General features: G+C 38.9%; 1 protein-coding gene across 5 annotated transcripts in view; it reads left to right on the forward strand.

Annotated features, from left to right (window-relative positions):
• nckap1 (NCK-associated protein 1) overlaps positions 1 to 15339 on the forward strand; it is a 49771-nt gene that overhangs the window by 30622 nt on the left and 3810 nt on the right. For 4 of the 5 annotated variants that reach the window (XM_008429044.2, XM_008429045.2, XM_008429046.2 and 1 more), the window contains 22 exons: positions 820 to 976; positions 1079 to 1135; positions 1687 to 1783; positions 3233 to 3339; positions 3521 to 3653; positions 3777 to 3858; positions 4819 to 4877; positions 4992 to 5137; positions 5242 to 5374; positions 6092 to 6211; positions 7159 to 7298; positions 7462 to 7593; positions 8539 to 8757; positions 10058 to 10188; positions 10309 to 10406; positions 10924 to 11017; positions 11628 to 11710; positions 11860 to 11940; positions 12023 to 12116; positions 12196 to 12312; positions 14093 to 14202; positions 14553 to 14642. In XM_008429044.2, the coding sequence (XP_008427266.1) occupies positions 820 to 976; positions 1079 to 1135; positions 1687 to 1783; positions 3233 to 3339; positions 3521 to 3653; positions 3777 to 3858; positions 4819 to 4877; positions 4992 to 5137; positions 5242 to 5374; positions 6092 to 6211; positions 7159 to 7298; positions 7462 to 7593; positions 8539 to 8757; positions 10058 to 10188; positions 10309 to 10406; positions 10924 to 11017; positions 11628 to 11710; positions 11860 to 11940; positions 12023 to 12116; positions 12196 to 12312; positions 14093 to 14202; positions 14553 to 14642 (2480 nt within the window). Of the gene's footprint in view, positions 1 to 819; positions 977 to 1078; positions 1136 to 1686; positions 1784 to 3232; positions 3340 to 3520; positions 3654 to 3776; positions 3859 to 4818; positions 4878 to 4991; positions 5138 to 5241; positions 5375 to 6091; positions 6212 to 7158; positions 7299 to 7461; positions 7594 to 8538; positions 8758 to 10057; positions 10189 to 10308; positions 10407 to 10923; positions 11018 to 11627; positions 11711 to 11859; positions 11941 to 12022; positions 12117 to 12195; positions 12313 to 14092; positions 14203 to 14552; positions 14658 to 15339 lie in introns of those variants that run through there. The other variant, XM_017308881.1, reaches the window with a different exon arrangement.

Here is a 15339-nt window from a genome sequence, read left to right on the forward strand (position 1 = left end):
ATAATATACTTTTGTCATAGTACCCCCAAGAATTTAAAACTACTTTCACCCCTGATATACACAGAGACTGATGTTCGCTGCCAACAGTGGTTATCTCATGCTACTTGCTAGTGTAAGATACTGTAGATTGTTATTGGGGCCAAAATTAACACTAGTGTGCACCCAGAGATGTTTGTCATTATTGCGGGAGACTATATCTATTTTGAAACTGGCTACTGATCTGATGATTATTGTTGGCCTTTCACCAGTAACTGAGCTGCTGGCACTGGCAAATGAGAAGAAGACTACTCTGTTGCTTTAGCATTGGAGAGGCTAGTGGTTATCATTTTTAGGCTGGTAAATCCTACTCTTTCTGCTGTCCATTAGCTTGACTAGGTTGGGGTTCGCATTAGAGAGGTTAACAACTAGCATGCTTAGCTTGGTCTCCCACCGGATTAGACATACTTTTTCAAGAAAAATGTAAACAGAATGATCTTACAGCAGCAACTCAGGAAATTAAAACGTTTTGAACTAATTCTGACGGAGAAATGGAAATTGGCTGCTCAAAGCCACATAAAAATCTAAGATGAGAAACCAGTGGCAAATCTCTAATCGTTGCATGTCTGGTCAGAATGTCTTTACCAATGACCTTAGGTCAATTTTTGTTTGAGATCTTGGGATAATTTCTCTCAATTTCTTAGCACATATCTTCTGGAAATGGAAAAACCAAATCAAATGACGTTTTATCACCACTGGTGTTTGCCTAAAACAGGGGAGAGGGGCAAATGCTGAAAATTAAAAGTCCAAGTAACTCAACCTCCCTCTCTGCTCTCCCTGCAGTCGGCTTTATCCTGTGCCATGCCGCGCTGAACAGCGACGCGGCCGCCCTGTCTCTATGGAAACTGGCCCTGCAAAGCTCCACCTGCCTCTGTCTGTTTAGGGACGAAGTCTTCCACATCCACAAGGCCGCAGAAGACCTGTTCGTCAACATCAGAGGGTAGGATCGCCGCCACGTGACAAATATTTCCAAAGTTTCACACTCTTGCAGCGACAAAAGGAGTAGGAAGATTTTTGATTCCTTCGTTTTGCTTTTCGACAGGTATAACAAACGCATCAACGACATCAGAGAGTGCAAAGAACAGGCGCTGTCTCATGCGTAAGTGAAGCTATAATCCTGTTAGGATTCCTTTCATCATATCTTAGCTGAAACTTTAAACATACAAAATCTTACATTTTAGTTTTCTTTTCTCCCTCCCACGGTCTACATTTTCTGTATTATTAATTTATATTCTTGTTCTCTTTATGGCTTTGCTGGGTTTTTTTTTTTTCAAACCTGTCATTTCAGCTCCTCTTCCTCCCTGCTGAGTCTTCTTGAGGGAGTCTAACTCTCAGACATCACCTTCTTTTACCCTGTTTTATCCTCCCTTCTTTGTCTCATCACAGCTTTTATCCTTATTACTTCTGCCATGTTTCCCTTTCATCTCCACTCTCATTGTTCTGCCGTCGCTCATCCTCTGCTTCCTTTCTCTCCTCTTCGGAATTGTCCTGAAAGTGTCAAAAATGCCGTTTTAATCACGCCTCTTGTGTTCAGAGTGTCGCTCTGACAGCCTCCGTGTGCGTGTGCGTGTGTGTGTGCGTGCGTGTGTGTGTGTGTTTACGTGCGTGTGTGTGGGTGTCCGTGCGTGTGTGTGTTTCTCTCTTTTTCAGAGGCTCCATGCACAGAGAGAGGCGCAAGTTTCTCCGATCGGCTCTGAAGGAGCTGGCGACTGTTTTAGCCGACCAGCCTGGACTTCTAGGCCCAAAGGTAACATCACATACCCTAAGGGTGTTTTAACACCTGAAATTGGCGAACAAAGTTGTCACATTTTCAGCTGCTGTGGCTCTCTTTTTTAGATAATTTAAAAACATTCGGTGCTTGTGATTTCTTTATCACCGAAGACATCAGTGGCTTATAGAGCCAATTTTAACTCTAACAATCACATTTAGTTGCTCGTTTCTTAAGTTTTTGGATAAAATATCAAACGCTGTGGCTTGGTGGGAAGAGTAGTCACCTTGTAATTTGATTCCAGCTTGCTCCTGTCACATGTTGATGAGCAGCTTAGCAAAGCACTTAGCCCAGTGTTACCCATCAATCAGTTAATCAGTCACATTTATTTGTATAGCACAGTTCAGCAACAAAGCAGTTCAAAATGCTTTACATTATAAAACACAAAAATACAAAGTCATTTTGCAATCAACAACTGAGAAAACTAGCAAACATTTTGTTGAGTTCCATCATCAAAATCACCAATACACATCTGATTATGGATTCATGTGTCATTGATTATGTTTCAAAAGTAACTCTAAACAGGTGGGTTTTTAATCTAGCTTTAAAGGCACTCAGTGTTTCAGCTGTTTTACAGTTTTCTGGAGGTTTGTTGCAGATCTGTGGTGCATAGAAGCTGAATGCTGCTTCTCCATGTTTGGTTCTGGTTCTGGATGCAGAGCAGAACCAGAAGACCTGAGAGGTCTGGAATGTTGATACAACAGCAGCAGATCTTTAATGTACTATGGTGCTTGGCCGCTCAGTGATTTATAAACTAACAGAAGTATTTTAAAGTATTTTTTTAAGTCTAAAACCATTTGAGTGTTTTGTAGAACTAGAAAAAAACTCTATATAAATTCAGTCAATTTAAATGTCATGTAAAGTTGCAAACGGAGTGTTTAACTCCTGTTTTTTAAAGCTTCTAGTGTAAATCAAAGATTGGCTCCATTCAATGGTTGTAACTACCAATTATTTTAGTTTTAGCTGACTGATTTATTTTGACTATTAATTGTTTAATCAAATTTTATTTTTAAAAGGCGAATTCTGGAGATTTTTCATTTTAACTTTTTTAAGACAATATTAGAAATTAATTAATTCATTCCTTGAGTGAAGTCTTGATCGTTTGTAGCAAAGGATGCATCTGCAGTGATAAAAATCGTTCTAACATCAACATGTGAGAGCAGATCTGTTTAACTTTTGGATTCTCAGATTAATAATTGGATTGGATTTAAATCAGCTGGTAAGCATTTCAGATATTTAAAACAAAAACAAATCAATAATTATTGATATTGACCAATATGAATCGTGATGCGTTTTTCAGCCGTATCATCCAGCCCTGCATATGAGATACACTCAGACTCTCTTGTTTTGCTTGGTTAATATTTTTTTGGAGTATCTTCTGTTGGGTTCCTGTTTCCTCCCTGAGTCTCTGTGGTCTGGATCCTCTAGGCGTTATTCGTGTTCATGGCACTGTCGTTCGCCCGAGATGAAATCATCTGGCTGCTACGACATGCAGACAACATCCAGAAGAAAAGCACCGACGATTTCATAGACAAGTATGCACACCGATTAACCATACACACGCAGACACACACACACACACACACACACACACACACACACACACACACACACACACACACACACACACACACACACACACACAGTTTACTCTCTGTACAGCTGGTTAGCTGCTGTTTTTCTTCCAGGCCTGATGAGTTTCGGTGTATTTTTCAGACACATTGCAGAGCTGATCTTCTACATGGAGGAGCTCAGAGCTCACGTCAGGAAGTACGGCCCTGTGATGCAGCGATACTACGTCCAGTACCTGTCTGGGTTCGACGCTGTGGTTCTCAATGAGATGGTGCAGGTAGGGAGAAAATGTTGGCTGATAACTAGCTTCTTCCTTATATTCACATGTTTAGCAGTCAGTCAGTGTTTTCTGGTAAACATTTGTTCTTACTTCATTCTCTGTCTGGGTTTTATTAAACAGAACCTGTCTGTTTGTCCAGAGGATGAATCTATAATCATGTCTTCATTTGTTAACACCATGACCTCTCTGAGCGTCAAACAAGGTAAGATAGTGAAGTCATCTACTTGAATGTGAGCTTATGAGTCATATTTGATGTACCACCAACACTAGAGATGAGCAACATAAATATAAGTTATCATGATAAATTGATATATTACAATAAAACTGACAAAAGGTCTTTAGAATTCATTGCTATCTTTTATTGGCAACAGATTTTGTGGTTATGGCTGTATGATGTTCATTTACAAAAGGTCCAACAAGCACAAAAAACCTCTCTCAAAATTAAGACTTACACATTACCAAGCAGGCTAGTTCAGTTTATTTTGTATTAAGTGGATAATAGCATCCATCTCTCCTCATTCAAGGAAATTCACACAAAATCAACAGCTCCCTGCATTTGTTTTACACAATACACAATTATGCTAATGCATAATTGTGCATTAGCACAATTATGCATAATTAATACACAATTAATGCATAATTGTGTATTAATTAATTAATTAATTATCAAATTTTCTGCAAAAATAGTCAAAACATTGGGTTTAATTTAAGTTATGCTAACTCCCACCTGCAGGTGGCGGTATTCTACCTTCTACTACAGCGCTGCCTTAGTCTTGTTGTCTACACTGTAGACTCTACAGCTAATTTTTTTTCCAACATGTTAGTCCAAGTCACTTCAGCTGGAGGCTAGAAGGAATTCAAGATATTAACACAGACTCTGTCATTCATTTGGCTCACACACTGAGAGCAATGAAGCGGCTGCTGCAGCTCATTTTTATGAGTGAAGATGCAGGAAAACATTCAGAAACAGCCACTATTGATTAACTGAGCAACTTAACTATCACCAGCAGATGTTTGGTATAAAGAGGAATGTTTTTTGTACACAAACTAAGTCTGGTGGTTTTTTATTTAGATGACAATTTCTACAACTGTGAAACAGAGCTCAGCTTTTAAAGGGATGGTGGATCTATTTTTGAGTAAATAACCATTTGTTGCCTTCCAGTGGAAGATGGAGACGTGTTTGACTTCAGGGGGATGAGACTGGACTGGTTCAGACTGCAGGTAAAAACAGCCCAGAGAAAACTTTTCTACTTTGGGTTTGGGATTTGTTTGTTTGCTTTCCTGGGCCTTGTACGCACTTTGTTTTATTCACTTCCTGTCTCTCTCCCCTCCCAGGCGTACACCAGTGTTTCTAAAGCTAGCCTCGGTATAGCCGACCACAAAGAGCTCGGCAAGATGATGAACACCATCATCTTCCACACCAAGATGGTCGACTCTCTGGTGGAGATGCTGGTGGAGACGTCAGACTTATCCATCTTCTGGTGAGACACCAAACCTGACAAAAAGTTCTTTTGATGATTAAAAATATTTTACTTATAACCATCCCTTACTTTAAAAAAAAAAAAAATTATTATTATGTGTGCAGTTTCTACAGCCGTGCATTTGAAAAAATGTTCCAGCAGTGCTTGGAGCTTCCCTCCCAAAGCCGCCACTCCATCTGCTTCCCTCTGCTCTGCGCACACTTCATGTCCTGCACACACGAGCTCTGTCCTGAAGAGGTGAGAGAGCTGACAACCTGGGGTTTATTGGTGAAAATGTTTAAAAATTCTCATTTTATGAGAGCTGCATCCACACCTTCTTAGAGTTTTATTTGTAGAAATTAGGCATACACCAATCCACTTTTTTCTCTTCTAGTACCACTAACGGTTTAGTATCAGCTGATACCAGTCTGGTACAGAAAAACAACTGAATTGAATTAAAACACAGATATAAATTAACTGAATTACAAATTTATTTGACAGCTCTGCTTCAGTACAGAACACCTAAATACACCAACAGCTTCACAAGCTTGGTCAAACATGTAAAAACAATTTTAATTTGTTTAGTCAGAGCAATTAAGAGTATAACAGCAATGTAAAATATATAATAAAGCATAATGTTTCTCAGAGCACACAGCATAGAATTAGACTGAATAGATCTGTCCTTAGGGAGTGGACACATTGTATCAGATAAATGATCTAGAATTTTTATAAATATCAGGAGTGATACAGATATTAATGTTGGTTAGGTTCATGTCTAGTAAAAACCGTTGGAAACAATTCACCTCAGCATGTTCAGCTACTTTGTTTTGTTCTACCACATAAAATGAGAATATTGTTTTTGTAATGAGAAAAAAAAATAGATAAAAAAGGCTTAGCAGGGATGCATACCTTTGCATAGTAGAAATCAACCTGCTTTACATGAACTTCAGGTAAGAGTTTGTTGTCTTTTTCCAGCGTCACCACATAGGGGACCGAAGCCTGTCATTGTGCAACATGTTCCTGGATGAGATGGCCAAGCAGGCCAGAAACCTGATCACCGACATCTGCACAGAGCAGTGTACGCTCAGCGACCAGGTGGGAACACTTCAGCCACTGCGGGAATACTTCTATTTACCATCTCTACCAGACAGCGATAAGATCAGTGTCTACCACAGCGTCTAATAATTTACCCTGCAGTGGTTTATGGTCCTGAAAGAGGAAGCTGTTGCTCTCAGTGCAATTTAATGGTTCCAAAATTAGGAAACAGAGTTGATTATTAAACCCTGATTGACTCATTTGCATCAAATAACCAGATCTGACAGGTGCAGTTTTTAATATAAATGATAGCAAAGCTACCATTTGCAGAAAAAGGTTATTTTTTGTTTGTTTATCAAGTGTCTTCAATCATGATGACTTACCATTTTTTTCTATATTTTAGAAACTTCACAGCAGAAAAGTATAGACAGGAAATGTTAGAGCTAAGCTTCCCTTTATGTAGTGAAGCTTGCTGGTTTTATTTTTGTTTTCTCAGTTATAAAACTGCATTGTTTAATATTCCATTGAGTCACATAAAATGATGTCATGTTGGCTACATCAGTGTACATTAACAACAGCGGCAGGTACACTTCTACTAATGCGCTCGTAGCTTTAGTCATGCTTTAGCTTCTGTATTTAGCAGGATGCTAATGCTTGACTAGGTATACTGAAATGCCCCCTTTCTGTATTTAGTAGAAATACAGAAAGGGGTTAGGGCTAGTTAGCATTAGCATGACTAATGTTTATGATTAGCTTTTTAGGATTAGTGCAACTAACATTTTAGCTAGCAGTGCCCACTGATAGATAGCAAAGCAGGTCATTGTATTTCTCAAAATTTTAAAGTGAGGATTGTCTGAATTTCTAACGTCTGTCAGTTTTAATCAGGCCTGCTTGGCCCTCCGGTTCTGAAGAAGATGGTGCATTAATATTGAAGTGGCAACATTTCAAGCATAGCACCAGTAATGTCATGTCTGGTTTTTGACTCTTTGTTCCTTTTCTTCCGTCAGCTGCTGCCCAAACACTGTGCTAAGACCATCAGCCAGGCTGTGAACAAGAAGAGCAAGAAGGCAACAGGAAAGAAGGGGGAGCCAGAGAGGGAAAAACCTGGAGTGGAGAGCATGAGGAAGAACCGGCTAATGGTCACCAAGTCAGTACCAAAACCAGCTAGACTGTCTACCGGACTGTCTAGCTTTTTATGTTATTTTACAGTCCAGTTATTTTATTGTGGTTTGGCCAATAAGCCTTTAATTTGACTTTAATATAATCAATAATGATTGTTTTTGACTTCCTGCTTTTCTTTATTTTTCCAGTCTGGATAAACTCCATACAGCTCTATCAGAGCTCTGCTTCTCCATCAACTATGTCCCCAACCTAGTGGTGTGGGAGCACACGTTCACACCCAGAGAGTACCTCACCTCACACTTGGAGATCCGATTCACAAAGTAAAACTGCTGCACACACACACACGCACGCACAAACAACAAACCGTAAAGAAATTGTTACTTTTGTCCAGTTTAGAGTTTCTGAGCCTGCAGCCTATTTACAAAGTCTAAATACAGTCAAGAAAAGCAGCTTTATGTGGTTTTAAGTTTAATTGCAACCTTGGATGGATTAAAACTGAACCTAAATGTTGATATTAAAACAAAATGTTGACCTTCCTGTGTTTGAACACTGTTGCTGCCAATACATCTGGGAGAACTTATAAGGTTACTTCCAAACCCCCAAAAAGTCCACCATTCAGACTTAGAGGGTTTTTACAACTGGCAAATATTTGAGATGGATGAAATTTTTGCTGCCGACTTAAAATAATAATAAAAATAAGTTGTAATAATAATATACATAATTAGGATGAAACTTTAGTTTTATTAAAAATCAATTTCTACAAAAACAGGAACAGAATTAAATGAATACAAAAATAATTGAATTATGTATTAAATGGACCAAGAAATACATAAACTGTTAATCACTTCAAGATTCCTGTTGCTGCAGGAGTCTTGAATGTCTAGCAGGGGGGCTAACGCCGATCTGTTGAACTCAAATATGTCATGGCTGCCATGATTTTCACTTTGTCTTTTAAATAAATATTTAATTAAACGGGTATTTATTTATGCATTAGATTAATGATTTAATGATGTATCTATTTGTCACTTTTAACCCTACATATAAGTTAAATAAGACTTCAGTGAAAATATTCCAGTTTTTTATGATGTTTAGTGCTTGGAAAAATTCAGTAAATGGTAAAAACATGAATTTCTGCATGATTAATAAAGAAGTGTGAATGATTGCTTATTATATCGCTTGAAAGAAAGAAAGAGAGAACAGAATAAACATTGCAATAAAGCATCATTTTGACCTCTAACCAATCCACTTGTCTGTTCTGCTTGCAGGTCTATAGTTGGGATGACCATGTACAACCAGGCCACTCAGGAGATCGCCAAGCCCAGCGAGCTGCTGACCAGCGTCCGGGCTTACATGACGGTGCTGCAGTCCATAGAGAATTACGTCACCATCGACATCACCCGAGTTTTCAACAATGTCCTCCTGCAGCAAACGCAGCACCTGGACAGCCATGGGGAGCCCACCATCACCAGCTTATACACAAACTGGTGTGTTGGATTATAGATCAGAGTCAGTTTAGCAACCTTAAGTCATCAACATGTCAGGCTGTAACTCCCACCTCCATCAGGATCCCAAACTTAAAAAGTGGACATGTCATGGTTTTAAATCCTTCCTTTTCACATGTAAATCATTCTTTTATGGTCTATATAAAGTAGAACAGCAATGCTTTGGTCTGAAATCTGCAGGCCCTCATTCACCTGTTCTGAGGTGAATTTTAGAGCAACTCGTTTTGCTGTGGTCTTTATTAATGTGAATGAGACCTTTCATGTTCTCCAGGTCGCACAGTGTCCCACTCCACTCCGTTCTTCCATTTTTGTAATTTGATAGCAGCGATACGATTATCAACTGGAAGAGATACTTTTTACTCCCAAGTTTATTAAAGATGTCAACAATCCAAAGTCTGATCCAGAGCAGGAGAGTGAAGACGACGATCCTGCCGAACCGTGCTTCCCAATGCTGTTATTAATGTATTTTCACCCTCACCCCCCATACCAAATACCTGGAGCATGTCAGATACTTATTAAAATATTAATGCTACCACAACATGAATGAAGTAAATAAACCTCGACAAAAATAAGGGCAAAATTGCTGCGAGGAGAAAAAAAAAGCAAATTCACAAAACTGATTATCCGGAAGCCATGACCTCGTTTAACAGCTCCACCGCAAATATGGTGGTAGAGAAGAAAGAAAACATAATAGGGAATAGATAAAAATGAACAAACTGAAAATATAACCTAAAAAGAATATAAAGATATCTACGTAGTACCTGGAGAGAATACATTTAAATTCTTTGCACTATTAGACACTCAAAATGCACAAAAAATATTTAAGGGCTGAAAAAGCAGATTTTCCATAATGGCGCAAAACCTTTTTCTCTGCTGGTTGTCAAGGTTACATCTCAGCAAATTATGATGGAGTTTTAGGGCCATCCTAAGAAAATGTGAAAAAATTATATTCCAAGAATAAAATCAAAGCATTACGAATACAACTTCATTCTTATTAGTTGTAATATTATGACTTTATTCTTGTGTTATTTTGACTTCATTCACACATTCTTATAACTTTTATCTTGTTTTATTACAACTCAATTATCGTATTTTAATACTATCATATTTTTCTGGCTTTATTTTAGTACGACTTTATGCTCGTAATATTATAACTTTGTTCTCTTAATTTTATTTAATTCTTTTTTTGTATGCCATCATAGTAAATAAACATAGCTTTATACTTTATTATTATTCTGTTTAAGTGAAGCGAGTACTGAGCTTCTGTTCTGCGTCCATGCAGGTACTTGGAAACTTTGCTCCGTCAGGTCAGTAACGGACACATCGCCTACTTCCCCGCCATGAAGGCCTTCGTCAACCTGCCTACCGAGAACGAACTGACGTTCAATGCCGAAGAATACTCTGACATCTCTGGTACCCTCATGCTTTCCATCTAACGTCAGGCTGTTTGTGTTCTTCATTTGTTTATACGTAGGGAAGAGGTAAAGCATGAATGGGAATGAACTCATATGTTTTTTTTGCTGTGTTTTTCAGAGATGCGTTCCCTCTCGGAGTTGTTGGGGCCGTACGGGATGAAGTTTCTCAGCGAGAGTCTGATGTGGCACATCTCATCACAGGTTGCCGAGCTAAAGGTAATACAAATTACAGAAGCTACTTTTCATGATTGGAATGTATTTGTTTCAGGCATTCAGCAATTTTAAACCCACATTATGTCTCTGAATGTTAAATGTAAAACACTGAGGTATCCCATGCAGGTTACTTTGAACTTTAAGAAGTTACCATTTCCTACTCTATATAACGAATGATGATCGGTTAAGTTGAGGAATCTCCTTGTTGAGATTATTTTGCACTCAATACTGACCAACCCTGAGCAGCTTTAAATAGTCTCTTCTTTAAAATCCATGCCACTTATTTCCTTCCTTCAATTACTTTTTTAACTGGATATGTCATGTTTTTAAATCCTTCTTTTTCACATTTAAATCATTCATTTATGATTTTATAAGGTGGAACTGCAATTCTTTGGAAATCAACACCCTAATCAGAAACTGGGTTCAGTCAGGGACTCAAAATCCAATCATTTAAAAAGGTTTAATCCAGTACATCCTTACATAAGCTGTTGTTATTCTGTCTCTCTTATCTTGTTTGTAGAAACTGGTGGTGGAAAACATGGAAGTGTTGACCCAGATGAGAACGAGCTTTGACAAACCGGACCACATGGCTGCGCTGTTCAAGAAACTCACTTGTAAGCACAGACATATGGACATGTTAACCTCACAGTTAGAGCTCCAAGATGATTGCTGGGGTTTCCACTCATCGTACTTACTAAAGAAATGTTGGATTTATAGTTTACGCAAATATGAAGACAGCGGTTGTTGATTTGCTAAACACCTACTTTACTGATGATCTGTTATAGAGTTTGGTGTGTAGGTCTCCTTTTTTAATTGAATCAAAACACCAAATTCCACAGCACATCAACATGTTAAGGTTGTCAAAGTCAAGCTAGCATAAATAACTTGCTTCCCTACCCCACACAATTTTTTTTTTTACTTAAAACTTTTCACTGACCTGTGAATGTCATCACAGACTTTGTTATCTAGCTGTGATAGTGTTGACAATTAGAAGCAAAGCATCCATTGTTCTTTACATGCCATTTAAGACTTAGTACTAAAGCTAAAACCAATGGTAGTTATCGTCAGTGAGCAGGTTTTTGTCCATCATCTTGATTCTTACCAGGGTAAATCATCCGATGTCTTGTTTCTAGATATTTGTACTTTGAATCTGTGAAATGCATCGAGTAAAATTTGCTTCACCTCTTTAGTGTGTTCATGGTCAGTGTTTTTTATGTTCTGTAGCTGTGGACAGCGTTCTGAAGAGGATGACCATCATTGGCGTAATTTTATCCTTCCGCTCTCTTGCACAGGAAGCTTTGAGAGATGTAAGACACACACACACACACACACACACACACACACACACACACACACACACACGCACACACACACACACGCACACACACACAGGCCTTTAGAGCCAAGGCGGCGATGTGAGACGAATACAGATAATCCGGATCTTTCCTCCTTTCAGGTGTTGTCTTGCCACATTCCTTTCCTGGTCAGCTCGGTGGAGGATTTCAAGGACCACATCCCCCGAGAGACTGACATGAAGGTCGAACACATTCACACTCAAAGTAACACCACCATGTCTTCCTCCTCTCATGTTGATGCGAGTTAATATTTCCTGTCACCAGGTGGCCATGAATGTCTACGAGCTGTCTTCTGCTGCCGGTTTACCCTGCGAGATTGACCCAGCCCTGGTGGTGGCGCTATCCTCCCAGAAGAGCGGTAAGTTGGAAACACACTCGACATGTCAGCATAAGCTCAGCCTGTTTTCTAACAACATGGTTTGGTTGGTGCTGGGCAGAGAATATCAGTCCAGAGGAGGAATATAAAATTGCCTGTCTGCTGATGGTGTTTGTGGCCGTTTCCTTGCCGACCCTTGCAAGCAATGTGATGTCTCAGTACAGCCCTGCCATCGAAGGTGAGTCACTGAGTTGTTAGGTTGCTTGTGACCATTTTTTCAACAGAAAGGAGCTGAGATTATATAAATAAAAAAACATAAAAGCAGTGGACCCAGTATGCTACCCTATGGGACTCCCATGGACCATAACATACAACTGATCGTGATGTAAAGCTTCCATATTTCACAACCTGAAATCTATCAGTTAAATAGGAAGAAATTGTCTGTAATGCAGAATATAAACTAGATATAGTGGTTTCGAACTGGCATGGACCACACATTTCAGATAAAGAAAAAGCTCCCTCTGAACTGGAGGTTTAAACTTTGAAATTTCTCTAACTTCTATGCCTCTGGTGGTGCAGACCTCTGGTGGGTGTCGTAACATGTTGTAGCGCAGGGGTGTCCAAAGTCGGTCCTGGAGGTCCGGCATCCTGCATGTTTTATTTCTCTCTCTGGTGGTAGTAACAACCATTTCAGTATGTCAGTGTTCTTAGGCCTCTAATGAGCCATCCTTTGATCCAGGTGCATTAAACCAGGGAGAGAACTAAAACACGCAGGATGCCGGCCCTCGAGGACCCACTTTGGGCACCACTGATGTAGCAAACGTAACATTCAGAACATGTAGCGAATGTTCTGAATGTTCCATTCGCTACATCACAACTTATGCAGCAAATATGTTTCCATCTCCACTTTACTTCATTGACTGTTTTTCGCAAAGCCAAAGACTAACTCAGCCGAGTGTAACATCTTTTATTCAAAATGAAGGAAGTTATTTTGAATTCTGCAGTGTCCATCGACCGTTTCTAATGCAGTACTGCAAAATGCACATGATAAAACGGTGATGAAAACATGACTAAGACATGCCTCGTGTAATTCTTTTTAAAATGTGAAAAAAATCAAACTATTTTTAAGTTTATCGGGCTTGACGTTGAATTTTCATTGTCTTTCAAATAGTTGATATTTTTAAGATCCAAATTACTCACATTTACGCTAAAAATGTCACATTTTTCCATTACCGGTACATTATTTCAAGACTGTGAATGTTTTTCCCTCCATGCTTACCTTTGAGATTTTTTAAAATTCCAATTACAAAAATAAGTAATAATAATAAACTTTGCAGTTCACGGCAGTTTACAGCCTAAAAGCAGTAATGCGCAGCATTTACCATGATCTTGGCATTTAACAGTTTTAATGGCAAATAAGACTCACAATCTTTTAAATGCCTTTTCCCCCCAATTAGCTTGTTTATTCAGTTTGATATATTAAATCTCGTGCATTTCAATAAAAGCACCAATCAAGTGAAAGTCAACTGAACATTTTCCCCAGTCGAGTCCCTCTGTTGTAGCTAAATGAGGCTTTTGATAAGCTATCAAAGACATTTGTCACTCAGAGGATGAATTATGAAGATGTCGCCTCCTAACAACCTTGAAATGAAAGGCTGGCCTGTTAATAAGGGCCTTCTAAAGAGGATAATAAGTTATGAGAGGCTCGGCTCTGGTTGGTATGCAGACCGCGTCTCAGCCGACAATTGGTTTTGCCGCCACCATTTCTTTGTACACGGCCTCATTACCGCTGTGTTAGCCATCCTGCGAGTTCACAATTCCACCCTGGCGCTTCCCATTTCACATTTATCTGTTATCTCCATTAAACATACATAAAAATCCATAGTTTTTAATCTGCTCTGTCAGTTCCACATGAAGCTTGTCAGGTCTGGAAGTCAGACTCTTGAGCTGTTTTGATGGATTTCAATAAAAAAAAAAGAAAACTCCTGGTAACAGTTTGTATTTGCTGCCCCCTACAGGCCACTGCAACAACATCCACTGTTTGGCCAAAGCCATCAATCAGATCGCTGCGGCTCTCTTCACCATCCACAAGGGAAGCATAGAGGACCGTTTGAAGGAGTTCCTGGCTGTAAGACAGAGAAATTATTTGATTTTAGTTTTTTAAGGTTTTGTTGGCTCTAGTGGCCTTTATTTGAAAGTAGTTTGACAGGAAAGAGGGTTATGAGAGAGGGGGAAGACATGCGGCAAATGTCACCAGGCTGGGACTCGAACCTGCGACCACCGGCATGAGGACTAAGGTCTCAATACATGGGATTTGCTTTGCCCCTGTGCCACCACAGCACCCTTGATTTTAGTTTTAATGCTGTGTTTTAGGCTGGAAAAAGGTTTTAAAAAATAGTATTTGTGTTGATTTATTTTAACAGATCTCCATTTCAAATGAAGCTACAAAACAATGTGTGTCTGTGTCTATATGTGCAGCTGGCCTCGTCCAGCCTCCTGAAGATCGGCCAGGAGACGGACAAGATGACCACACGAAACAGAGAGTCTGTCTACCTGCTGCTGGACATGGTGAGGGGACGCTGAAGACAGGAGACATTTTAGGCTGCTAGTGAAATATTTTAACTGCTTTTTGCACTGGGAAATGATTTTATTTGAATTTTTATTTAAACAAGAATTATTTGCAAGTTTGAATGAAGAGTGGGTTTTTTCTAATTGGCACCGTCAAAGTTAAACATACAGTCTAAAACATGTATGTGTATTTAATGTGGTGTTTAAAAATTCTAGAAAATTTGAACTTAAAATGAGCTGCATAGATCGTTAAAAGAAGCTGAATTGTAACAAATTACAACTTCTTAAAAATTCGTAATGAGGCTCTCGACGAGCCTCCTTCTTGTCACCCTGTTTTGTCTAGACAACACTCAAAATATTCCAGAATTGTTGCTGTTTGGCTGCTACATCAAACAGTAACATCTTCTTGTTTCTTATTTAAACAAGAAAAGATTTGGGTTTTAACAAGAGAATAAATATCATTGTAAAAAAGAGTTTTCTCAATTTAACAAGTTTGGTTTCTCATTTTAACAAAAAGCTGCTTCTGAATTTATGACCAACAGTTGATGGTAGTTTGTGTTTTAGAAAAAAACTATTTAGTTGTAAAAGTATCTGGAATACTTTTACCAGCCGTTAAACTGTTTGGTCATAATGATAAGAAATGTTTGAGAAAAGTAAAAGTGAGACGTTCAAACCTAGGAAAACTGTAAAGTCTGAC

The sequence above is a fragment of the Poecilia reticulata genome, linkage group LG15 (genome assembly GCF_000633615.1).
Source record: "Poecilia reticulata strain Guanapo linkage group LG15, Guppy_female_1.0+MT, whole genome shotgun sequence".
NCBI classification, from domain to species: domain Eukaryota; kingdom Metazoa; phylum Chordata; class Actinopteri; order Cyprinodontiformes; family Poeciliidae; genus Poecilia; species Poecilia reticulata.